General features: G+C 33.3%; 1 protein-coding gene across 1 annotated transcript in view; it reads left to right on the top strand.

Annotated features, from left to right (window-relative positions):
* The window catches only part of LOC141330808 (structural maintenance of chromosomes flexible hinge domain-containing protein 1-like), a 38,215-nt gene extending 20,973 nt beyond the window's left edge, over positions 1-17,242 (top strand). The window contains exons 5-16 of the mRNA XM_073835569.1: positions 954-1,100; positions 2,723-2,849; positions 3,753-3,872; positions 3,967-4,052; positions 4,145-4,267; positions 6,171-6,349; positions 7,657-7,766; positions 10,857-10,927; positions 11,005-11,179; positions 12,282-12,440; positions 15,368-15,470; positions 15,558-17,242. Of these exons, the coding sequence (XP_073691670.1) occupies positions 954-1,100; positions 2,723-2,849; positions 3,753-3,872; positions 3,967-4,052; positions 4,145-4,267; positions 6,171-6,349; positions 7,657-7,766; positions 10,857-10,927; positions 11,005-11,179; positions 12,282-12,440; positions 15,368-15,465 (1,395 nt within the window). The 3' untranslated portion in view covers positions 15,466-15,470; positions 15,558-17,242. The remainder of the gene's footprint in view (positions 1-953; positions 1,101-2,722; positions 2,850-3,752; positions 3,873-3,966; positions 4,053-4,144; positions 4,268-6,170; positions 6,350-7,656; positions 7,767-10,856; positions 10,928-11,004; positions 11,180-12,281; positions 12,441-15,367; positions 15,471-15,557) is intronic.
* Positions 17,243-20,235: the final 2,993 nt, after the last annotated feature.

The raw sequence follows: 20,235 nt of genomic DNA, 5'->3' as shown, positions 1-20,235 counted from the left end.
AGTTTCTTGTCTGTATTTGAGTTATGGCGTGATGAAATGAGATACCCAAAATCCTCTCAATAAGAACATTTGACTCTAACATGTCAAAATATGAAACTTTTCAAATTTTTGTACTAGAAATGTATGCAAATTAGCACATATTTCATTAAAGAATGGCTTATTTGCATATTTAAACCTAACATTTTAGAAAACTTGTAATACAAAAAATGTTTGCAATTATCAATGTAATCAATTAACTGGGTAAGTAAGGTGATAACTATAAGCTTTTTTTTTTTTTTGACACTATTCACCTGCAGTGAATACCAAACTTTATATACCAATACCAAACACACACCAAACTTTTTTATCCCTGTTTATATCGTAAAGGTTTTTACAGAGGGATTTGTTTTATATATAATTAGCTTGATTTTATGCATTTTATTCCCCCCAAAAAACGGTTCAAAAAAAGTCAAAAAAAAAAAAAAAAAAAAAAAAAAATTCTGAATTATGGTGTGACAAAGTGAGATTTACATTATATTCTAATATGTCAAAAAAAATTCAAAAAACTTATTTTGAAGAATTTTGAAACTGACTTCATCCAGTGTTTAGATTGTTGTACTAGAAATGTATGCAAATTAGTGCATATTTTATTAAATAATGCATCATTTGAATTTTTAAACCTAATATTTTAGAAAACTTGTAATATGAAAAATGTTTGCAATTATCAATGTTACTAATTAACTGAGTAAGGTCATCATTTTTTACCCTATTAACCTGCAGTGTCCTTTAACTTTAACTTTTTCAATTATATGTATTTTTTTGTTGTTGTTGTTGTTGTTGTTGTTTTTTTTGGAGCATTCATGCAGTGCATTTCTTCACAATGCACTTTTTTCTTGTCATTTCTGAATTCTGAACATTTACAGATCAAAAAAAATGCAACAGGCCTGAATTACTGTTTGTTTCTTACTTTGCAGGACCAATACAGTAACCCTGCTGGTGAGGGTTTAGATGGGAAAGTGATTGTTACTATTAAAGGCACAGCAGATATGGTGCTTCCCTTGTTTGAGAATGACGTGAAAAGTGTCTCATACAGCCTCAGTAAAGGGGAGGCTCTCATTACTGTGAGTATTTGTTTTCTTTTACTTGTATCAGTGTTTTTTTAGTCTTATTCATATACTATTATAGGCAGGGGTGTACAGATGTTTGACTTTGATACAATACCTGACTAAAATATCTTGATAATGCTACTGAAACAATACTAAGACAAAAACAGAACAGCAGGAAGAGTTTTATCTTTGTTGTTAATAAGAACACAGATGCAAGTAACAAACTCAAAGACAAATACAATAAAAACAAAGACACAAATTAAATAACTAGGGCCCTATGAAATGCATTCTTCCCAAATTCTGATTTAAAGTTCCATTTTTTTTTTTCTGTTTTCATTTTTCAGGTTTCAAATTTTTCCATTTTAATTGTTCTAGAAACTTACACAGTTTAATGGGAATTTATAAAGGTTAACAAAAATTAAAATTTTAAGGCTCTATGGGATACGTTTATTTATTTTTTTTATTTTTTATTTTTTTCAAATTCTGTGAATCTGTTTTCCATTACATTTTCTCGATTTCATTTTAATATTTTAAATAAAATTTAAAATTAATTTATATTCAATTTTAATTATCAAAAGCATGTCAAATTATTTATATAAAAATAATTTGATATAATAAGCTCAATTGATATAATAATTTTTTATATAAAGATTAATTCGATTTTATAAAGAATTAATTTATTTTATATATATTTATATTAGTAGTAGTGGCACTATCATTACATTTAAGTAATATTTCTGTCACATTAAAACCAAACTTTTATTTTGATGGGTTGCTGTGAAGATATATGACAATGTTTTATCTCAGAAGTAACGGTAAAATGCTCATGTTTATTTATTCATGCACTCATATTAAGGTGGCAAAAATGACAAAAGCATATACAATTACTAAAACTAATCTAATAAAAACAAATGAAATATTTTATTTTATTTAGTTTGAGTAATTTTTGTACTTCTTTTCTAAGTTTTGTAAGGTTTTTATATACAGTGTATACATACACATACATATATATATATATATATATATATATATATATATATATATATATATATAATAGTTATCATTTTAGTAAACAATAGCAACAGTTATATTTGTCAGTATTGATTAATTTACCTTTAATTCAGTTAATTCAGTATAAATAAAATATGGTTTAAAACGCTGATTTGTGAAAAAACAAACATAATGTTAAATTTATTATTGCAATAATTTTGTTATAGGTGGCAAAAATTGTTTATTTTTATTATTATTTTTATTTTTTTGCATGTTATAACTTTTCATATTGAAATTTATGCTTTTCAGATTAAATATACAACTGCAGTTCCAGTTTGAGAAATTTGTGAAAGTTAATTTAAAAAAAAAACACTAAAGTGTCCATTTAATTATTGTTAGATGTGATAAACAATAGAGCAGTGCACCAGCAGTCAATGAGGAAAAAATTCATAAAGAAAAAAAAAGCATAAAAATGCATCAAGATAAAATCGTCTTTTAAATGCATAAATATAATTATGTAAAAACCGTTCTTTTTTTTATGCATCCCCTCTTTATTGGTTCACCAAAACCACATACATGTACTCTAATTTAAATTGAGAACTTGCTATTGTAGTTGTTTATTGTTTTTTCTTGTTTGTGTCCTATAGGATTTAGCACTTTTGGAGAACAGTCCTGGGGTTGATGGAGCAGAGTACATCCTCCAGTTTAATCCTGAGATTCGGCAGACTAGTGTTAGCATCGCTCCATATATCCTGCCTTTCAGATTCTGCAACGGTTAGTTACTTTACTAAAGACTATCGCAGTTAAAAGAAAAACATTGATTATTGCTGTAACCAATCCAATTCAACTAATATCGCAATACAAGGTTAGAAAATGATAATGTCCATGTCATAATCAAATTCAGTGTGACACATGACAAGCTCACTTTTTTTAAGATTAGTGCAAAAGACACTTTTTGGTCACACACACACAAAAAAAGTTACATAAGTAAGTTACATACAATCATACAACAAGTTAATACATCATTCAAAACTGTTAAGTCTTAACAAAAGAACTTTGTGCTTTTTTAAAAGAAAGAAAACATAAGCTTTCTTTATTTAAAAAAAAAGCACAAAGTTCCTTTGTGCTTTTCTCCTTTTTCTTTTTTTGTGAGTCACCAAATGTGTCTTTCGCACTGATTTTAAAAAGTAAGCTTGTCTATAAATATACTAATCTGATATGTGACCCTGGACCACAAAACCAGTCTTAAGTCGCTGGGGTATATTTGTAGCAATAGCCAAAAATACATTGTATGGGTCAAAATTTTTGATTTTTCTTTTATGCCAAAAATCATTAAGAAATTAATTAAAGTTCATGTTCCATGAAGATTTTTTGTAAAATTCCTACTGTAAACATATCAAAATGTAATTTTTGATTTGTAATATGCATTGTTAAGAACCTAATTTGGACAACTTTAAAGGTGATTTTCTCAGTATTTTAGATTTTTTTGCACCCTCAGATTTCTGAATTCAAATAGATGTATCTCAGCCAAATATTGTCCTATCCTAATAAACCATACATCAATAGAAAGCTTATTTATTGAGTATTGATGTATAAATCTCAGTTTTGTCAAATTTAACCTTATGACTGGTTTTGTGGTCCAGGGTCACATATTTGTCATATTTTGATCTGTTTCAGATTCAGAACATCAGAAAGTCATCATGGGTCTTAGTAAGAAGAAAGATCGCCTTTCCCAAACCATTTTGATGTACCAGGAGATTTTCGAAGCCAATAAACAACTAAAATCTGAACTTGAATGTAGGCGCTGCATATTTTGTTAATTATTTATTTACTTGTACATTTATTTTTGCTCAAAATCATGTGTGACTCATATATTTGTTTGTCTGTACAGGTCAGGTGCGAGATGCAAACCACAAATTGAATGAGCTTCAACCGGAGCTCATGAAATGTGGTTTAGACGTCTCAGAACTAACCGCTGTGAGTCTGTGGAAACATGTATATTGTTTATTGTAGAAGCATGCATTTTATTCCAGACATCACAGATTGTCTCTTTGTTTGCGTCTGTCCAGGTGTCAGCAATAGACAAAATTATAAAAAACAAGAAAGCAGTTTTGTCCAGGATAGAGGGTCTGCCTCGGAGGAAATGCAGCATTCCTGACCCTTTCAAAGGAAGCCCAAATGTTCTGGGAAAGGTGTGCATTTGTGTTTTATTTTTGTATGTTTTTTTTGTGTATCACATGTGCACCTCCACTCCACTTCGAACAGCGCACCAGTAGTGCTTCATTGGACAAAAACACACAATTATGTCAAAATGCGCAATTTTGACAAGTTACCTCGTAAACAGTCTTAAATAAATGATAAAAACAGAAATGACTGAAGATGTTTGGAGAAAATCAGATGTGTGTCAAGTAAAACCTGCTGCGGTCTGTCATTGGAAATCAAAAAACAACAGAAAAAGAAAAAGTTTATTCTTTGTTTATGCATATACAATTTATAGTTTATAAATCACTTAAGTTAATTTTTTAATTTTTTTAGAGCCTATGAAATGTTTAAAATAATGGCTTTCAATGATACTGTAATGTTGAATGGCTGTAATTACTAGCTAATATTAAGGGAAATGCGCATTTTCCCCTCAATCCCACAATGCATTTATTAGAGATACTGGTCTTCATTAATAATTGGCTACTTTGCAAAAATTTGCCATTACAGACAGACAGACCTTTATAGATGTTAGTGTTAGTAATATTAGATTATTTTACTGCTGAATATGCATTTCGATTTAAAATTGTAATTTTGTAGGCCCCCAGAAAGAGATCAAGACAGCCCCTGTTCCTTTGGCCCCTTTAAATTTTTAAGTTGACAATCTGCCCCTCAAATAAAAATAAAATTGAATAGCCCTGTACAAAGTCATTACGACAAAAAAGGCAAACATTACATATCATGTCAATTGTGACAGTCTAAATTATGATAAGTCATAGTAACGATAGTCAAAATAACGACAAAAGTCATAACTAAGCAAAATAAAAAGTAAAATCAATCATGAAGTAAATTTTTGTGTCATAATTTTGAGGTTTTGACTATCTTTTTTTCACTTTACTAAAACCCTTCTATCTTCATAGGTCATAATTTTGGCTTTTCTTTTTGTAATGTGGTGGAAACGGGCTTTCATACTTGGGTAGCAATAAACCATGTTTTTCAAGCACATTATTCCATAGCTCCAAGCTCTTTTTTTTCTAAGCGTAAAATCTTGAACCCAATACAGTTTACGAGTTATTGAACAAGGAATAAAATAGCAAAAGAATAATAGTATTTATCTTAGATGCATATGACATTTGTAACCCGTAAAGGCGTGCAATGAAATATTAATTACATTGTACAATATTAACATATACAATATTAATTGGCTTTCTAGAAGTTTTTGTTTTTGCATTATGTAGTTATAAACAAAGCCACAGCAGAAGCTGTTTTGCATCTCTAAGCAACAAAAGACAGTGTTATATAATTGAATCAATCAGCTGTTTGAACAAATCAATTGAATAAATGACTCATGCAGTGATTTGCTGCCACCAACTGGTGATTTTAGGATTATATTTAAAGTATATTTTCCCTTTTTTCACAAAATAATTTCAAATGATTTCAAAACATCAAAACATGATTAATGCATTTCTAACCCCAGGTTAAATTGATTTCCTGCATTAAACAGTTTGTGTAAATGCATCTAAATGCCACCTCTGCATTGCAAATGCAAATTTTGATCAAACTGATTTCATGTGATTGGTAAAAGCTCTATATTGTGAAATTTGAATTATTTGAATTTAGGAATTTGAAAACAGAAAATGATGCATGCATTTAATTAGGTTAGAAAAAAATGGCCTTATAATGGTAAAACTGCCTATAAAAGGTAAAAATCTATTTAGTCTTAATGGAAAAGTTATCAAAAGCTCTGGGAGTCCAAAATTCCAGAAAATGAAAACAAGTTTTGTGTTTTAAGTTTATAGACAGAGTCTGAAGAAGCTTCTTCCATAAAATGAGAATCAGATGACTCTTTCAAAGGCATAATAGTTGGTGTTTGTGTGTATGATGATTGATTTGTAGGTCGGTCATCTGGCATTGTTGGAGGATGATGATACCGCAAGGGTGATCAGTTGGCATATGCTGGGTGACATGGACTGTGTAGTTACTGAAACAACATCTGCAGCCAAGAAAATCTACGATGATACACAAGGACGACAACAGGTCCTTCCCCTTGAGACAGTCTGGAGACCAAATGAAAGGTACACAATACCATCAATAACATGCATTAAAAATGTTTAATTTGTTTATAACATGCTGAAATGACGTAACTGCATGTTTGTTGAGCACTAATGATATGCAAGTATTATAGATGGATAATAGTACAGTTCACTGCACTTGGTTTAGTCTGCACACATTCACAGGAAATAGCTGACTTCCGTTGTCAGAATGAACTGTTTTGCATGTTTTTTCAGTTACATATGAAGTGAAACTTTTTTCAGGTACTCTCTGATAGTGTAACCTTAAAAGGACAAGTTGTCCCTTGTTTGTCATGAACATTTAATCTACCCGCTGTTCTTCAGAAAAATCCTTCAGGTTCCACAAATTCTTTGGATTTTCAGCATTTTTGTGTATTTGAACCCTTTCCAACAATGACTGTATGATTTGAGATCCATCTTTTCACACTGAGGACAACTAAGAGATTCATAAGAAACTATTACAGAAGGTTCAAACACTCACTGATGCTCCAGAAGTAAAAACAATGCATTACGAGCTGGGGGGTGAAAACTTTTTGAATTAGAAGATCAGGGTACATTTAACTTGCTTTGTCTTCTGAGGAACATGTATATATATTTTGCAGCTTCTGAAGGGCAGTACTAAATAAAAATAAATGATTTTTAAGCAAAATAAGAAAAGTGTGCACAACCTCATTCTGTTCAAAAGTTTTCACCCCCGGCTCTTAATGCATAGTTTTTCCTTCTGGAGCATCAGTAAGTGTTTAAACCTGTAATAGTTGCTTATGAATCTCTTAGTTGTCCTCAGTGTGAAAAGATGGATCTCAAAATCATACAGTCACAAAGTCAAGTTGGAAAGGGTTCAATACACCAAACTGCTTCAGAACTAAAGAATTTCCACTGTTTTGCATGTTTGTTTTTTTTCCAGTTTCATATTAAGTGAGTTTTTATAAGTACTTTTTTGAAAGTGTAACCTTAAAGGGATACTTGATTTTATTAATAAACTCGTCCTCAAACTGTTCCAAGCCTTTGTTTCTTCTGTTGAGCACAAATCTGTAGAATGTTGCTAAAAGCCACTGACTTCTGTTTTAGAGAAAAAATACTATGGAAGTCAATGGCTGCCAGCATTTCACAAAATATCGTCTTGTGTGTTCTCAGTCTAATTGTCCACTAGCTGTGTGTAATTGGTGCAGTCACACTGTCACAATTTCCTATCTGCACATGTCAGAGTTATAAATGATCACACTGATGGAATTACCCCTTTTTACTGATTATGTTTATTTTTTCTCAGCTGTATGCCTTTTTTCCGATGCATGTTTTTCCGTGTGTCTTAGGCCTCTGCCACACATCAGGAATGGCTCGGCTCTCTTCCGTCCCGTTGGTAATCCTGTGTTTGTCAAAGATATGCTCATTTTTCCTGAGCATGTAGACAGCTGCAATAAAGGTAAGCACAAAAGCACACCATTTTGAGACAGCCGTAATGAGTTCTCATGAGTTATTATTAGTTGTTAATTTAACTCAATATATAATTTTTTTACGTTTTTAATAATTAATAATTAAAATGATAAAATTTACAACTAATTTAACAATTTAATGTAATGTATTTAAAACCTATTAGTGGTTTGTGGAATAAACCATTGCATGTTGGGAGACGGAGGTGTTAAGTGTGGTTTCTGTGATGAATAGTTTTAAATGCATTGGACAACACTTTTTGTAACCCTTAAGTTTAGGAACCAGTTCTCACAATTAACTAGTCACTCATTAGCAAACATTACTAGATTAGTGGCTGTTTATTAGTACTCATAAAGCACATATTAAAGGATTACTCCACTTTCAAAATAAACATTTTCTGTTAATTTACTCTCCCCCATTTCATCCAAGATGTTTATGTCTCTCTTTTTTCGGTCGCGAAGAAATTAGTATTTTTAGGAATATGTTACAGGATTTTTCTCCATATAGTGGACTTCAATTGTGCTCGACGGGTTGAAGATTAAAAATGCAGTTTTAATGCAGCTTCAAAATGCTCTAAACAATCCCAGCCGAGGAATAAGGGTTTTATCTAGCAAAATGATTTTTTTTTTTTTTTTTAAAACATGTACACTTTATATACTTTTTAACCTCAAATGCTCATCTTGTCTAGCTTGGCAATGCACATGCGTACTCTGTGCACTCTGATTCAAGACAGTTAGGGTATGTTGAAAACTAATTTTCTCCCCCAACTTCACAATCGCCCTACATCGCTGCAGAAGTACCGACCCTGTGTTTACAAAGAAAGTACAAAGATGGGATTTTTTTCAACACACCCTAACTGAACCAGAATACACATGTGCATCACAGAGCTAGACAAGACGATCAATTGAGGTTAAAAAGAATATAATTTTTTTTTTTTTTTTTTTAAATAACCACTCGTTTTGTGATCCCTTCTTCCTCGGCTGGGATTGTTAAATTATCTGTAACTTTTTGTTCTGGAAGTGAACAACTCATTTAAAGGAGAAGTTCAATTCCAGAACAAAAAATTGACAGATAATTTAATCCAATATCCAAGATGTTCATGTCTTTCTTTCTTCAGTCGTAAAGTAATTATGTTTCTTGAGGAAAAGCATATCCGGAATTATCTCCAAATAGTGGACTTCAATGGTGCCCCCAAGTTTGAACTTCCAAAATGCAGTTTAGATGCAGCTGCAAAGGACCCTAAATGATCCCAGCCAAGGAAGAAGGGTCTTACAGTATGTAGTGAAACGATCTGTCATTTTTTAAACAAATGGACAATTTATACACGTTTTAACCACAAACGTCTTTGCGGCAATGTGCATGTGTGGTCTGTGTAATCCGAGTCACTAGAGTTAGGGTATGTCGAAAAACTCCCATCTAGTTTCCTTCAACTTCAAAAGCATCCTAGATCTTTGTTTTTTCCTTTTTTTTTTTTTTTTTGTAAAGAGCATTTGATCTTCTTTGCTTGTGCACTTTGTAAACACTGGGTCGGTACTTCTGCAGCGATGTAGAATGTCTTTGACGTTGGAGGAGAAAATTAGATGGGAGTTTTTCCACATACCCTAACTTTCTTGAACCGGAAAGTACAGAGGTCATGCAGACATAGACAAAATACATAAATAGTGAGTTTGTTTTGAAAATGGCCAATCGTTTCGCTAGTTAAGACCCTTTATTCTCAGCTGGGATCGTTTAGTGCCCTTTGAAGCTGCATTTAAACTGCATTTTGGAAGTTCAAACTCGGGGGCACCATAGAAGTCCATTATATGGAAAGAAATACACCGCGGGTCCCCTCACATGGAAGTCGCCATTATGTTTCGAAATGTCCTAGCTTTTTTCATGATAACTGAGGTCTAGGGGCTATCTAACTACCATATGAGTTTCAAAACAGTCAATCCACAGTAAACTGCACACAGCCTGCGTAAAGTAGCTGTTCATTTTCACGAGCCGCTGTGACTTCCGTAACGATGTGACGTCCGATCTACTCAGTCACCGCCTTCAGTCACCACCCAGAACACCAATCACGTCCCACCCTCCTTTTGTCAAACCCAGACAATATCGTGTCCATAACATTGCTAAGCAACAAAAACACGAAAACTAATCTAGAAAACCCAGTTCAGTCAATAGATGTCGAAACTACCGTAATTTTCCAGAATCAGCGCGCATTGTGAAAGGGGCTTTACTGAAGCAACAGTTATGTAGCTTACTGCATTCGGTGTTTGAAAAAGAAAAAACATTAATGATCATTCTGAAATATCCTGTTGAGTATCAGCAGACTAGGCTCTCTCTATGGCTGTGGGCTTGGCTAAAGCATACATGACCGTAGTTACCTGTGATTGGCCTGGCTGTGCGTCACTCAGAAAACAACAGGCCAATCAGAAGAGAGGCTCATGAATATTAATTAGATGGGCCAAAATCGACCTGTTTTTGACAGAGCTCCTAAAAAAGGAGCTGTAAAAATATATTGAGATGGATTTTGGCACTTATACCGCAGATATATATTCTTAAGGACATCAACAACTAAAATAAACCTCCAGAAATGTGTACAAAATGGGACTTTAAACTTCAAACCATTGCTTCCACCTAAAACATGAATCCATGGGTGAACTGTTCCTTTAATGCATCATGAAACAGAATGATGCAATGGAATTTTATAATTTGCAAGCTTTCATCATTGAGAAGTATCCTGGCAGAGGCTACATTGGCAGTATTCAAATGAGCTAATGCTGTGTGTGTGTGTGTGTGTGTGTGTGTGTGTGTGTGTGTGTGTGTGTGTGTGTGTGTGTGTGTGTGTGTGTGTGTGTGTGTGTGTGTGTGTGTGTGTGTGTGTGTGTGTGTGTGTGTGTGTGTGTGTGTGTGTGTGTGTGTGTGTGTGTGTGTGTGTGTGTGTGTGTGTGTGTGTCTTGGATTGAAGAATCATCTTGCATGAAACATGCATGAAACATTTGGCAGCCTGTGGATGTTTGGCAGTGCATTATTTTATGAGTATGATCAGGGCAGACGTTCAAACTACAAGGGGGAATTGACTTGTTCTTACTCTTTTCAGTTTTTGCAACTCTTGTTGGAGACACCATCCTAATTGATGATTTGGATTCTGCTAATAATTATCGTCGGGGGGTAAGAGACTAAATGTGTTTGTGTTGAAAATCTTCAAGTATTTAAACAACCTGCATCTAAACGTGTGTATTTGTTAGGTGGTTCAGAATAAGATGCAGTGCCCCACGCTCTTAACACGTCAGGGCGAGCGCATTCGCAGCAATGGCAAGTTCGGAGGAGTGCAGAACAAGGCTCCATCCATTGAGAAACTTCGGGGACAAGTTTTTGGGGCACCATTACCCAAAGAGCACAAGCATATACACCATCAGATAGGTAACAAACATAGTGTCACCTGTTGTTACCTGAATGATCCACAGCTGTGTTTTTGTTTAGTGATAGTTGTTCATGAGTCCCTTGTTTGTCCTGAATAGTTTATCAGAAAAATCCTTCATGTCCATTTTTGTGTATTTGAACCCTTTCCAACAATGACTGTATGGTTTTGAGATCCATCTTTTCACACTGAGGACAACTGAGGGACTCATATGCAACTATTACAGAAGGTTCAAACACTCACTGATGCTCCAGAAGGAAAAACCATGCATCAAGAGCCATGCAATGCATTGAATTTGAAGATCAGGGTAAATTTAACTTGTTTTGTCTTCTGAGGAGCATGTAACTATATTTTGTAGCTTCTGAAGGGCAGCACTAAATAATAATGGGAAAGATATTTAGGCAAAAATAAGAAAAACGTACACGTCCTCATTCCGTTCAAAAGTTTTCACCCCCGGCTCTTAATGCATGGTTTTTCCTTCTGGAGCATCAGTGAGTGTTTGAACCTTCTGTAATAGTTGCATATGAGTCCCTCAGTTGTCCTCAGTGTGAAAAGATGGATCTCAAAATCATACAGTCGTTGTTGGAAAGAGTTCAAATACACAAAAATGCTTGAAAACCAAATAATTTGTTGGACCTGAAGGATTTTTCTGAAGAACAGCAGACAGTTTAACTGTTCAGGACAAACAAGGGACTCGTGAACAACTATCACTAAACAAAAACACAGCCGTGGATCATTCAGGAAACAACACAGTATTGCAATTCAAGTGTATGTACATTTCTGAACAGGGTGATTTTTATAAATTCAACTATTATTTTCTCTTGTGGACTATATGTGAACATCTTTTATGTGAAATGTCTTATTCAGGTAAGAACGAAATAAAAAATAACATGCTTTTTGTATGATCCCTCTTATTGTGATGAAATAATTCATGTTTTGCAGAATCTGCGAAGTGTATGCAAACTTTGATTACAATTTTACCCTATTGACCTGCTGTATCTTGCATTTAAAAGACTTTACCAAGAGCATGAATGTGTCTTCTCATACTCATGGATGGAAACTGTATGTAATCCCTGCGTCTTATGTTTGATTGTGTGTGTACAGAGTTACTGCAGCAGTATCTTGTCGCAATGCAAAAGGCGTCTGATGTCCGGTCTGAGTATAGCAGTCATGTGCAGTACCTGCAGAGTCCTGATATGAAAAAGAAACAACAAGATCTCCAGCAGCAAGAGGAAGAGCTAAGGGAACTTGAGAACAGCCTCGGTATGTGTTTTTGTCATTTGTGACCCTGGACCACAAAACCAGTCTTAAGTCGCTGGGGTATATTTGTAGCAATAGCCAAAAATACATAGTATGGGTCAAAATTTTGGATTTTTCTTTTATGCCAAAAATCATTAAGAAATTAAGTAAAGTTTATGTTCCATGAAGATTTTTTGTAAAATTCCTACTGTAAACATATCAAAATGTAATTTTTGATTTGTAATATGCATTGTTAAGAACCTAATTCGGACAACTTTAAAGGTGATTTTCTCAGTCTTTTAGATTTTTTTGCATCCTCAGATTTCTGATTTCAAATAGATGTATCTCGGCCAAATATTGTCCTATCCTAACAAACCATACATCAATAGAAAGCTTATTTATTGAGCTTTCATATGATGTATACATCTCAGTTTTGTCAAATTTAACCTTATGGCTGGTTTTGTGGTCCAGGGTCACATTTGATCTGGTTACTTTCTAAATGCAAAGCCAGACTTTTGATGACTGGCATAAAGTTATCACAGATCTGTTTGCTTAGTCATCACTGCAGGGTATAAAGTAGATTTGAAAGTTTGAAAAGTATGCAGTTTAAGTTAGGGCTGTGCCATTAATTGAAATTCAGTTTAGATTTTGGCTTCAAACGATCATGAAAATACAGTAATCGAGATGAAACGATGTTTGCGCCCCATTCTGCCCCCTTACCAATGGTGCGCTTTCGCTCCTCCATAAAAGCCTAATTTAACATGCAAATCAGCAAAATCATGTAACATGACTTTCATAAAACGGGACGTGCTTGATTTATTAATGTTTCTTTGATGTTGTGTTTTTAAAAGCGAGAAAGAAAACCGATGGAGCAGAACACAGACATGTAAAGTTATCTTTTAGCTCAAGATGTGCGTCTAAACGGTCAAATATTCATGTAAACCCTTGTCGGTTCTGTCTTAAATGATCATAAACAGTTAAGAATGAAAATACGTGTGTAACAGTATATTGGATCCGTGTGGCTCTTAAAGCGGCAACAAATAATAATCCTTCTGCCGTCTCTGTGCTTAATATTAATAAAACATAAAAATACAAAGAGAAAAATCACTCACTGCTCTTGAATGAAGGACTTTTGTAGTTTTAATAAGAAACAAAGCATGTTTAATTCTTACAGTGAAGACACTCTTTTATTTTACATTCAAATAATTACATTCAAATTCTGTAGTATTGTTAGACTACTTTAGACTTGCATAAAAGTATTCAGTATTTTATTTTATTTTTTCCAAAAACACTTTTTTTAAATTTGTATATTTTTTCTGTTGTATTGCTACCTTTAAATTAATCACTAATGCAAAGTTTTGGACCCAGTCAGAATCGTGTTAAATAATCGTGATTACGGTATTGACCAAAATAATCGTGATTATGATTTTTGCCATAATCGAGCAGCCCTAGTTTGTGTGAAAAAAGCATTTTACCATAAGTCTGCAACAGTGTTGTTTTCGTCAACGATGACGATGACGAAATCATTTCGTTGACGCCACTTTTTTTCATGACGATAATGAGACGATGACGAGATAAAAATGGCTCGTTGATGACTAAAACATGACGAGACGTGTGTGAGTTTTCGTTGACGAGACGAGAATAGACGAAAATGTTAGTGGGTGGTCCGTCAGACGTTTAAAATGCATGACATTTCTGCTTATTGTGCATGCCAATTAAAACTTAAAAAGTATCTGACGCTATGGCAAGCCGTTTTAGCATTAAATACTCTTTGCTATACTAGTGTGGCAAGCCGTTTTAGCATTCTATCCTTGTTTGTCTTTTATGTTTTAAAAACATTCCTTCATTATTGTAATTATTGGTGAAAATAGTCGATCCGGAAGCTCACATTGTGTTGAACTATAGATCTGCTATTTTCAGAACTTATAAGTGACACTACCCAACAGCAAAATACTTACTGACCTACATTAATTTGTTAAAATTAATTTTTCCCTTTTTTTGACTAAAACTAGACTAAAACCTTTTGGACTTTTCGTCGACTAAAATTGGACTAAAACTATCACATATAGAAGTGACTAAAATTTGACTAAAACTAATAACCATTTTAGTCCAAAAGACTAAGACTAAGACTAAATCTAAGCTGGTTGTCAAAAACAACACTGGTCTGCAACATAGAAAAATTGTAAAGTTTTCTTGCAAGTTTGTGAATGCAAACATTTTCAGCTTCTTCTGTTTGATGCTTAGATGTTTGTATTTCAAATTATGTCGTAACACAATTTGTAATGGAGCTCATAAATGCATAACATTTTCAATGTGCGTTAAAACGGGTATTAAAGGAGTAGTTCCACAAAAAAAATATACAGATAATATACTCAACCCATTGTCATCTAAGATGTTCGTGTCTTTCTTTCTTCAGTCGTAAAGAAATGTTTTTTTGAGGAAAACATTTCAGCATTTCTCTCCATATAGTGGACTTCTATGGTGCCCTGAGTTTGAACTTCCAAAATGTAGATTCAGTGCAGCTTCAAAGGGCTCTAAATGATCCCAGCTGAGGAAGAAGGGTCTTATCTAGTGAAATGTATAGTACAATTTATGTACTTTTTAACTTCAAATGCTCATCTTGTCTATCTCTGCGTGTAGTACAGTTATTATTATCTGTAAATGTTTGTTCTGAAAGTGAACTACTCCTTTAAGAATAGTTTTTATATTTTAGTTTAAGAGTGCAAGAAAGATGGAGCTGAATTTAAAATACACAACACAAAAAATCCCTTCAAACCAGTTGCAGCAAAAATATTCTGCATGATAATGATTTTGATGCTACTTGCAGACGTATTCCTTCGGATCGGATGGGTGTGGAAATAATAGTAAAGTTTCTTTACAGGCTATGCATTTGATCATTTCTGTGATTGGTGAACGCTGACAGTAATTGAAATGTGTCTGTGTGTTTGCAGCCACCACTCCAACACGAGCGTACGTGAAACGCAGCTTTGAGCCAGAGCCATGCGACCTCTCAGTCCCTTCTAAAAGATCCAGACGCAAAAAATCATAAACTGGGTACTTCAACAGCCATCTGAAGCCTTTCTGCCTTACCTGTTGCTTTTTTTCTGAAGTTAATAGTTTGTTGTCCTTTTGTTTCTGCAGACTGATGAAGTAACGCGAGCTGATGCAATGCTTTTTGAGATTGTCAAAGATCCTTGCATATTTCATGTTCTTGGCAAATCCTTGTGTCTGATTTTTACTTTTCACTCTTTACAGATTGTCGGATTTAAACAGAAAGAAAAAAGTTAACTGGACTGTGTCCATAATATATTTTGTATCTTTCTTTAAGGGAAAAAAAAAAACGTTTTTACACTTACACCAGGTCCTGTCTGTTTTTTTTTTTTTTTTTTTAAATCAACAAAACTTCCAGCAATCACCCTCTCACTAAAGCCCTATTGAGATGGGTTTGTTTTCCTGACATGTGTCTTTAACTCCAATGTATACATTGGTTTTTCCACACATGCCATGTAGCGGATGAATAACAGCTTACACTAGCATTTCAACGCTTACTTTACTCCATTCAACCACATGCGCTCATGACGTATTTTTGTAGGCCAACCCTCAAGTTATCATCAACCAGGCTCCCTGGGCAATAACCCAATACGATTTTCCCACTGGCTTTTGGATTCATGCAGAAAATTAGCTCTGTGGCCAACAAATGTTTATGATTCCCACACATTTTGTTCATCATGATAATCTTCACAAATGCGCAACTTTTAGGATGAATGAATACAATAACCAAAAGGTAAAAACCGAACATTTAACATTTCCCTAAATGTTTGAGTTAGAAGAGCAAAGTCCAACATCTGTTGTCAAATTTAGCCACTTGTTAGAATGAAACATAAAAATATCTTGACCTTTTACCAAAAACCCATTCAAAAAGCCATTTATTTGGGACAATGGAACCAGATTTGTCAAAATGCAATCCCTCGGTTTTGGGTTTTGGCCTACAAAAAGTTTACATACACCTTGCAGAATCTACAAAATGTTAATTATTTTACCAAAATAAGAGGAATCATACAAAATGCATATATTTTTTTATTTAGTACCGGCCTGAATAAGCTCTTAATGCTTTGTTTTTCTTTCCTAAGTGTTTGAACCCTCTGTAATAGTTGCATATGAGTCCCTCAGTTGTCCTCAGTGTGAAAAGATGGATCTCAAAATCACACAGTCATTGTTGGAAAGGGTTCAAATACACAAAAATGCTTAAAAACCAAAGAATTTGTGGGACCTGAAGGATTTTTCTGAAGAACAGCAGGCAGTTGAACTGTTCAGGACGAATAAGGGACTTATGGACAACTATCACTAAACAAAAAAACACAACTGTGGATCATTCAGGTAACAACACAGTATTAAGAATCAAGGGGATGAAAACTTTTGAACAGGGTCATTTTGATAAATTCAACTATTTCTCTTGGACTAAATGTAAATGTTATGTGAAGTATCTTATTCAGGTCAGTACTAAATAAAAAAAAACATGCATTTTGTAAGATATCTCATATTCTGGTGAAATTAACATTTTGCAGATTGTAAACTTATGACCTCATCTGTATGTCTGAAATGGCTTTCCATACCGCCATACATGAGGGAACAGCCATTTGTAGTGGTGTCCAACATGAGTTGTTTTCATTCACTTTTTTAATGGACCAACATGGGAAGTGATGTATGAGGGGATCCAACTTATTTTTCAGCATGACAGCCATTCATTACCATGAACACCACTGATGTCCTTGTTATTTGCTTGCATTTTTTAATGTAATAAACTACTTTTAGTAGTTAAATGTTTACAGTTTTGGCATACAGAGTGCTATATGGATAAATTATTAAAAAAAAAAGTTTGGTTCACTGAAGTCAAGCAACTTCTGCATATTATTTTTGTACTAATGTTCTATTATTAAATGTTTTAATGTGACCCTGGATCCTTTGATTTTTTTTTTTTTTTTTTTTTTTTGCACCATCAGATTCCAGATTTTCAAATAGTTGCATCTCAACCAAACATTGTCCTATCCTAACAAACCATACATCAATGGAAAGCTTATTTGTTCAGCTTTCATATGCTGCATCTCAATTTCGATAGACACCTATGACTGGTTTTGTGGTCCAGGGTCACATATGTTGTTATACCTTTTAAGGGTGTTATATCCATTATTAATACATATCTATTAATCTATTACTTTATCACTTAAATATCCTGTGTTTTTTAATAACTTAAATATTTGATAATGTCTTCAGAATCTCTGAATTCAGAATTACTCTAATAAGATGCACTCCATAACCTGATTGCGTGATTTTATCAGAAAATGTATTTGTACTGTAATAATAGGACGTTTTTTTGTAATCGAAATGCTTCAAGAAAATTTCCATTTTGACCATTTAAGATTGGGGTTACACATTCATTTGGGCACCAATTCTCACTATTAACTACAACTACCTCAAACTTCTTGTTTATTAATAGTTAGTAAAGTTGATCTATAGGTAGGGTTAAATAAGTAGTTTACTTCCAGATAAAAAAAAAATTCCTGATCATTTTCACACCACCATGTCATCCAATATGTTAATGTCTTTCTTCAGTCGAAGAGAAATTAGGTTTTTGAGGATAACATCCTAGGATTTTTCTCCATATAGTGGAACAAATGGGTTGAAGGTCCAAATTGTAGTTTCAATGCAGCTTCACAGGGCTCTACACAATCCCAGTCAAAGAATAATGGTTATATCTAGCAAAACGATTGGTCATTTTCTAAAACAATATGTATATACCTTTTAAGCACATGTAATCACGTTGAAAAGGTCATGCATGTAGGCAGAGGTACCGACTCAGTGTTTAGAATACGAATGTGCAAAGGAAGTCAAAGTTGGAGAAGAAAATGAGATTTTTTCACCCTACCCTACCTTTTTTTTTACTGGAAATACACAGCCGAAGAACTAACCATGCACGCTAGTGTGCTTTAATGTTCAATCAGGAAGTTTGCTTTTAAATGCTTTAATTTTGTACAAAATTGCAAAAATCACACTTATGGTGTTCCCGGTCAAAAATGACCGAACTCCAAACAATTGCTTATAAATCTCTCATTATGATTTATTATCACTAAATATTGGATTTAATCTATTTTTTTTTATTTTTTTTACTTGTTTTCATTTAGGATTGGTTTTGTGTTTCTATTAGCATCTGATTAATCATAAGCCTCATTCATCCGAAAGTAGGCACCTCGTTTTTGAGTGAAAACATTTTTTTTATGAATAATTTTCACAATATGAGATAAAAAAATTCTAAAAATTTGCACTGTTTCTCACACTAGTGTGCTTTAATGTTCAATCAGGAAGTTTGCTTTTAAATGCTTTAATTCTTTTAAAAATTGCAAAAATCACACTTATGGTGTTCCCGGTCAAAAATGACCGAACTCCAAACAATTGCTTATAAATCTCTCATTATGATTTATTATCACCAAATATTGGATTTAATATTTTTTTTAACTTGTTTTCTTTCATTTAGGATTGGTTTTGTGTTTTTATTAGCATCTGATTAATCATAAGCCTCATTCATCCGAAAGTAGGCACCTCGTTTTTGTGTAAAAAAAAAAAAAAGCAATTTAAGCATAATAAGCAAAAAGCTTAATTTTCACAATATGAGATAAAACATTATTTTGCACTGTTTCTCACACTAGTGTGCTTTAGTGTTTAATGAGGAAGTTTGCTTTTAAATGCTTTAATTTTGTCCAAAATTGCAAAAAGTCACACTTGTGGTGTTCCCGGTCAAGAATGACCAAACTCCAAACAATTGCTTATAAATCTCTCATATTGGATTAAATCTTTTTTTTTTTTTAGGATTGGTTTGGTGTTTCAATTTGCATCTGATTAATCGTAGGCCTTATTCATCCGAAAGTAGGCACCTCATTTTAAGTAAAAAAAAGCATTTTAAGCATAAGCAAAAAAGTTTAATTTTCACAATATGGGATAAAACATTATTAGAATTTGCACAGTTTCTCACACTAGTGAGTTTTTTCTCTCACACAGACAGTTTTTGCACTCTTCTCCTTGATTTGTTACAACTTTTGGCAGTCTGTAATACTCCAAATGTGTTACCCGGACTGACCAGTTAGTAAAGCCCAAAACATGGCAATAATTAACCATTTTCAGCAGCAATAATCAGCTAAATATGCAAGTTTCGTTTGGTTCATTGGCATTGTTTATGTTCAGTGCCGCCAAAGCTGATTGATGATGCATTGTAAAAGTACTCCATTTGGACCTTCAACCCTTTGTCTCCCATTAAAGTCCACTGTATGGACTATAAAAACCTAATTTCTTTTGGACTGAAGAAAGAAAGACATAAATTACAAGAGATTTTTATTCTACGCTGCAAAAAAATGAGTTTCTTTCTTGTTTGTATAAATATCTAAGAATTCTTGAATCAGGATGCATTTACTTAAGTAAAATGACTTAAGATATGTCTTGTTTTCTGAAAGAAATTATTCAAATGCTTTTAGTTTTTGCTTAAAACAAGTAAAAATATTTGCCACTGGGGTAAGAAAAACAATCTAAAATCAACGGCTAAACAAGATTTTTCTTGCCCTATTGGCAGATATTTTTGCTTGTTTTTAGCAAAAACTAACAAAATTTGGGTAGGTTTTTTTTTTTTTTTTCAGAAAACAAGACATAATATCTTAAGTCATTTTACTTGTTCAGTAAATGCATCCTGCTTCAAGAATTTTGTGATATTTATACTAGAAGACAAGACTAAAATATTCATTGTTTGCATTGTGGGAAGTGAACTAACCCTTTAAGG

Source organism: Garra rufa, chromosome 3, assembly GCF_049309525.1.
Source record: "Garra rufa chromosome 3, GarRuf1.0, whole genome shotgun sequence".
In the NCBI taxonomy this organism is placed as follows: Eukaryota; Metazoa; Chordata; class Actinopteri; order Cypriniformes; family Cyprinidae; genus Garra; species Garra rufa.
Note: the sequence above shows the minus strand (reverse complement) of the source record. Positions and strands in the feature narration are given on the sequence as shown.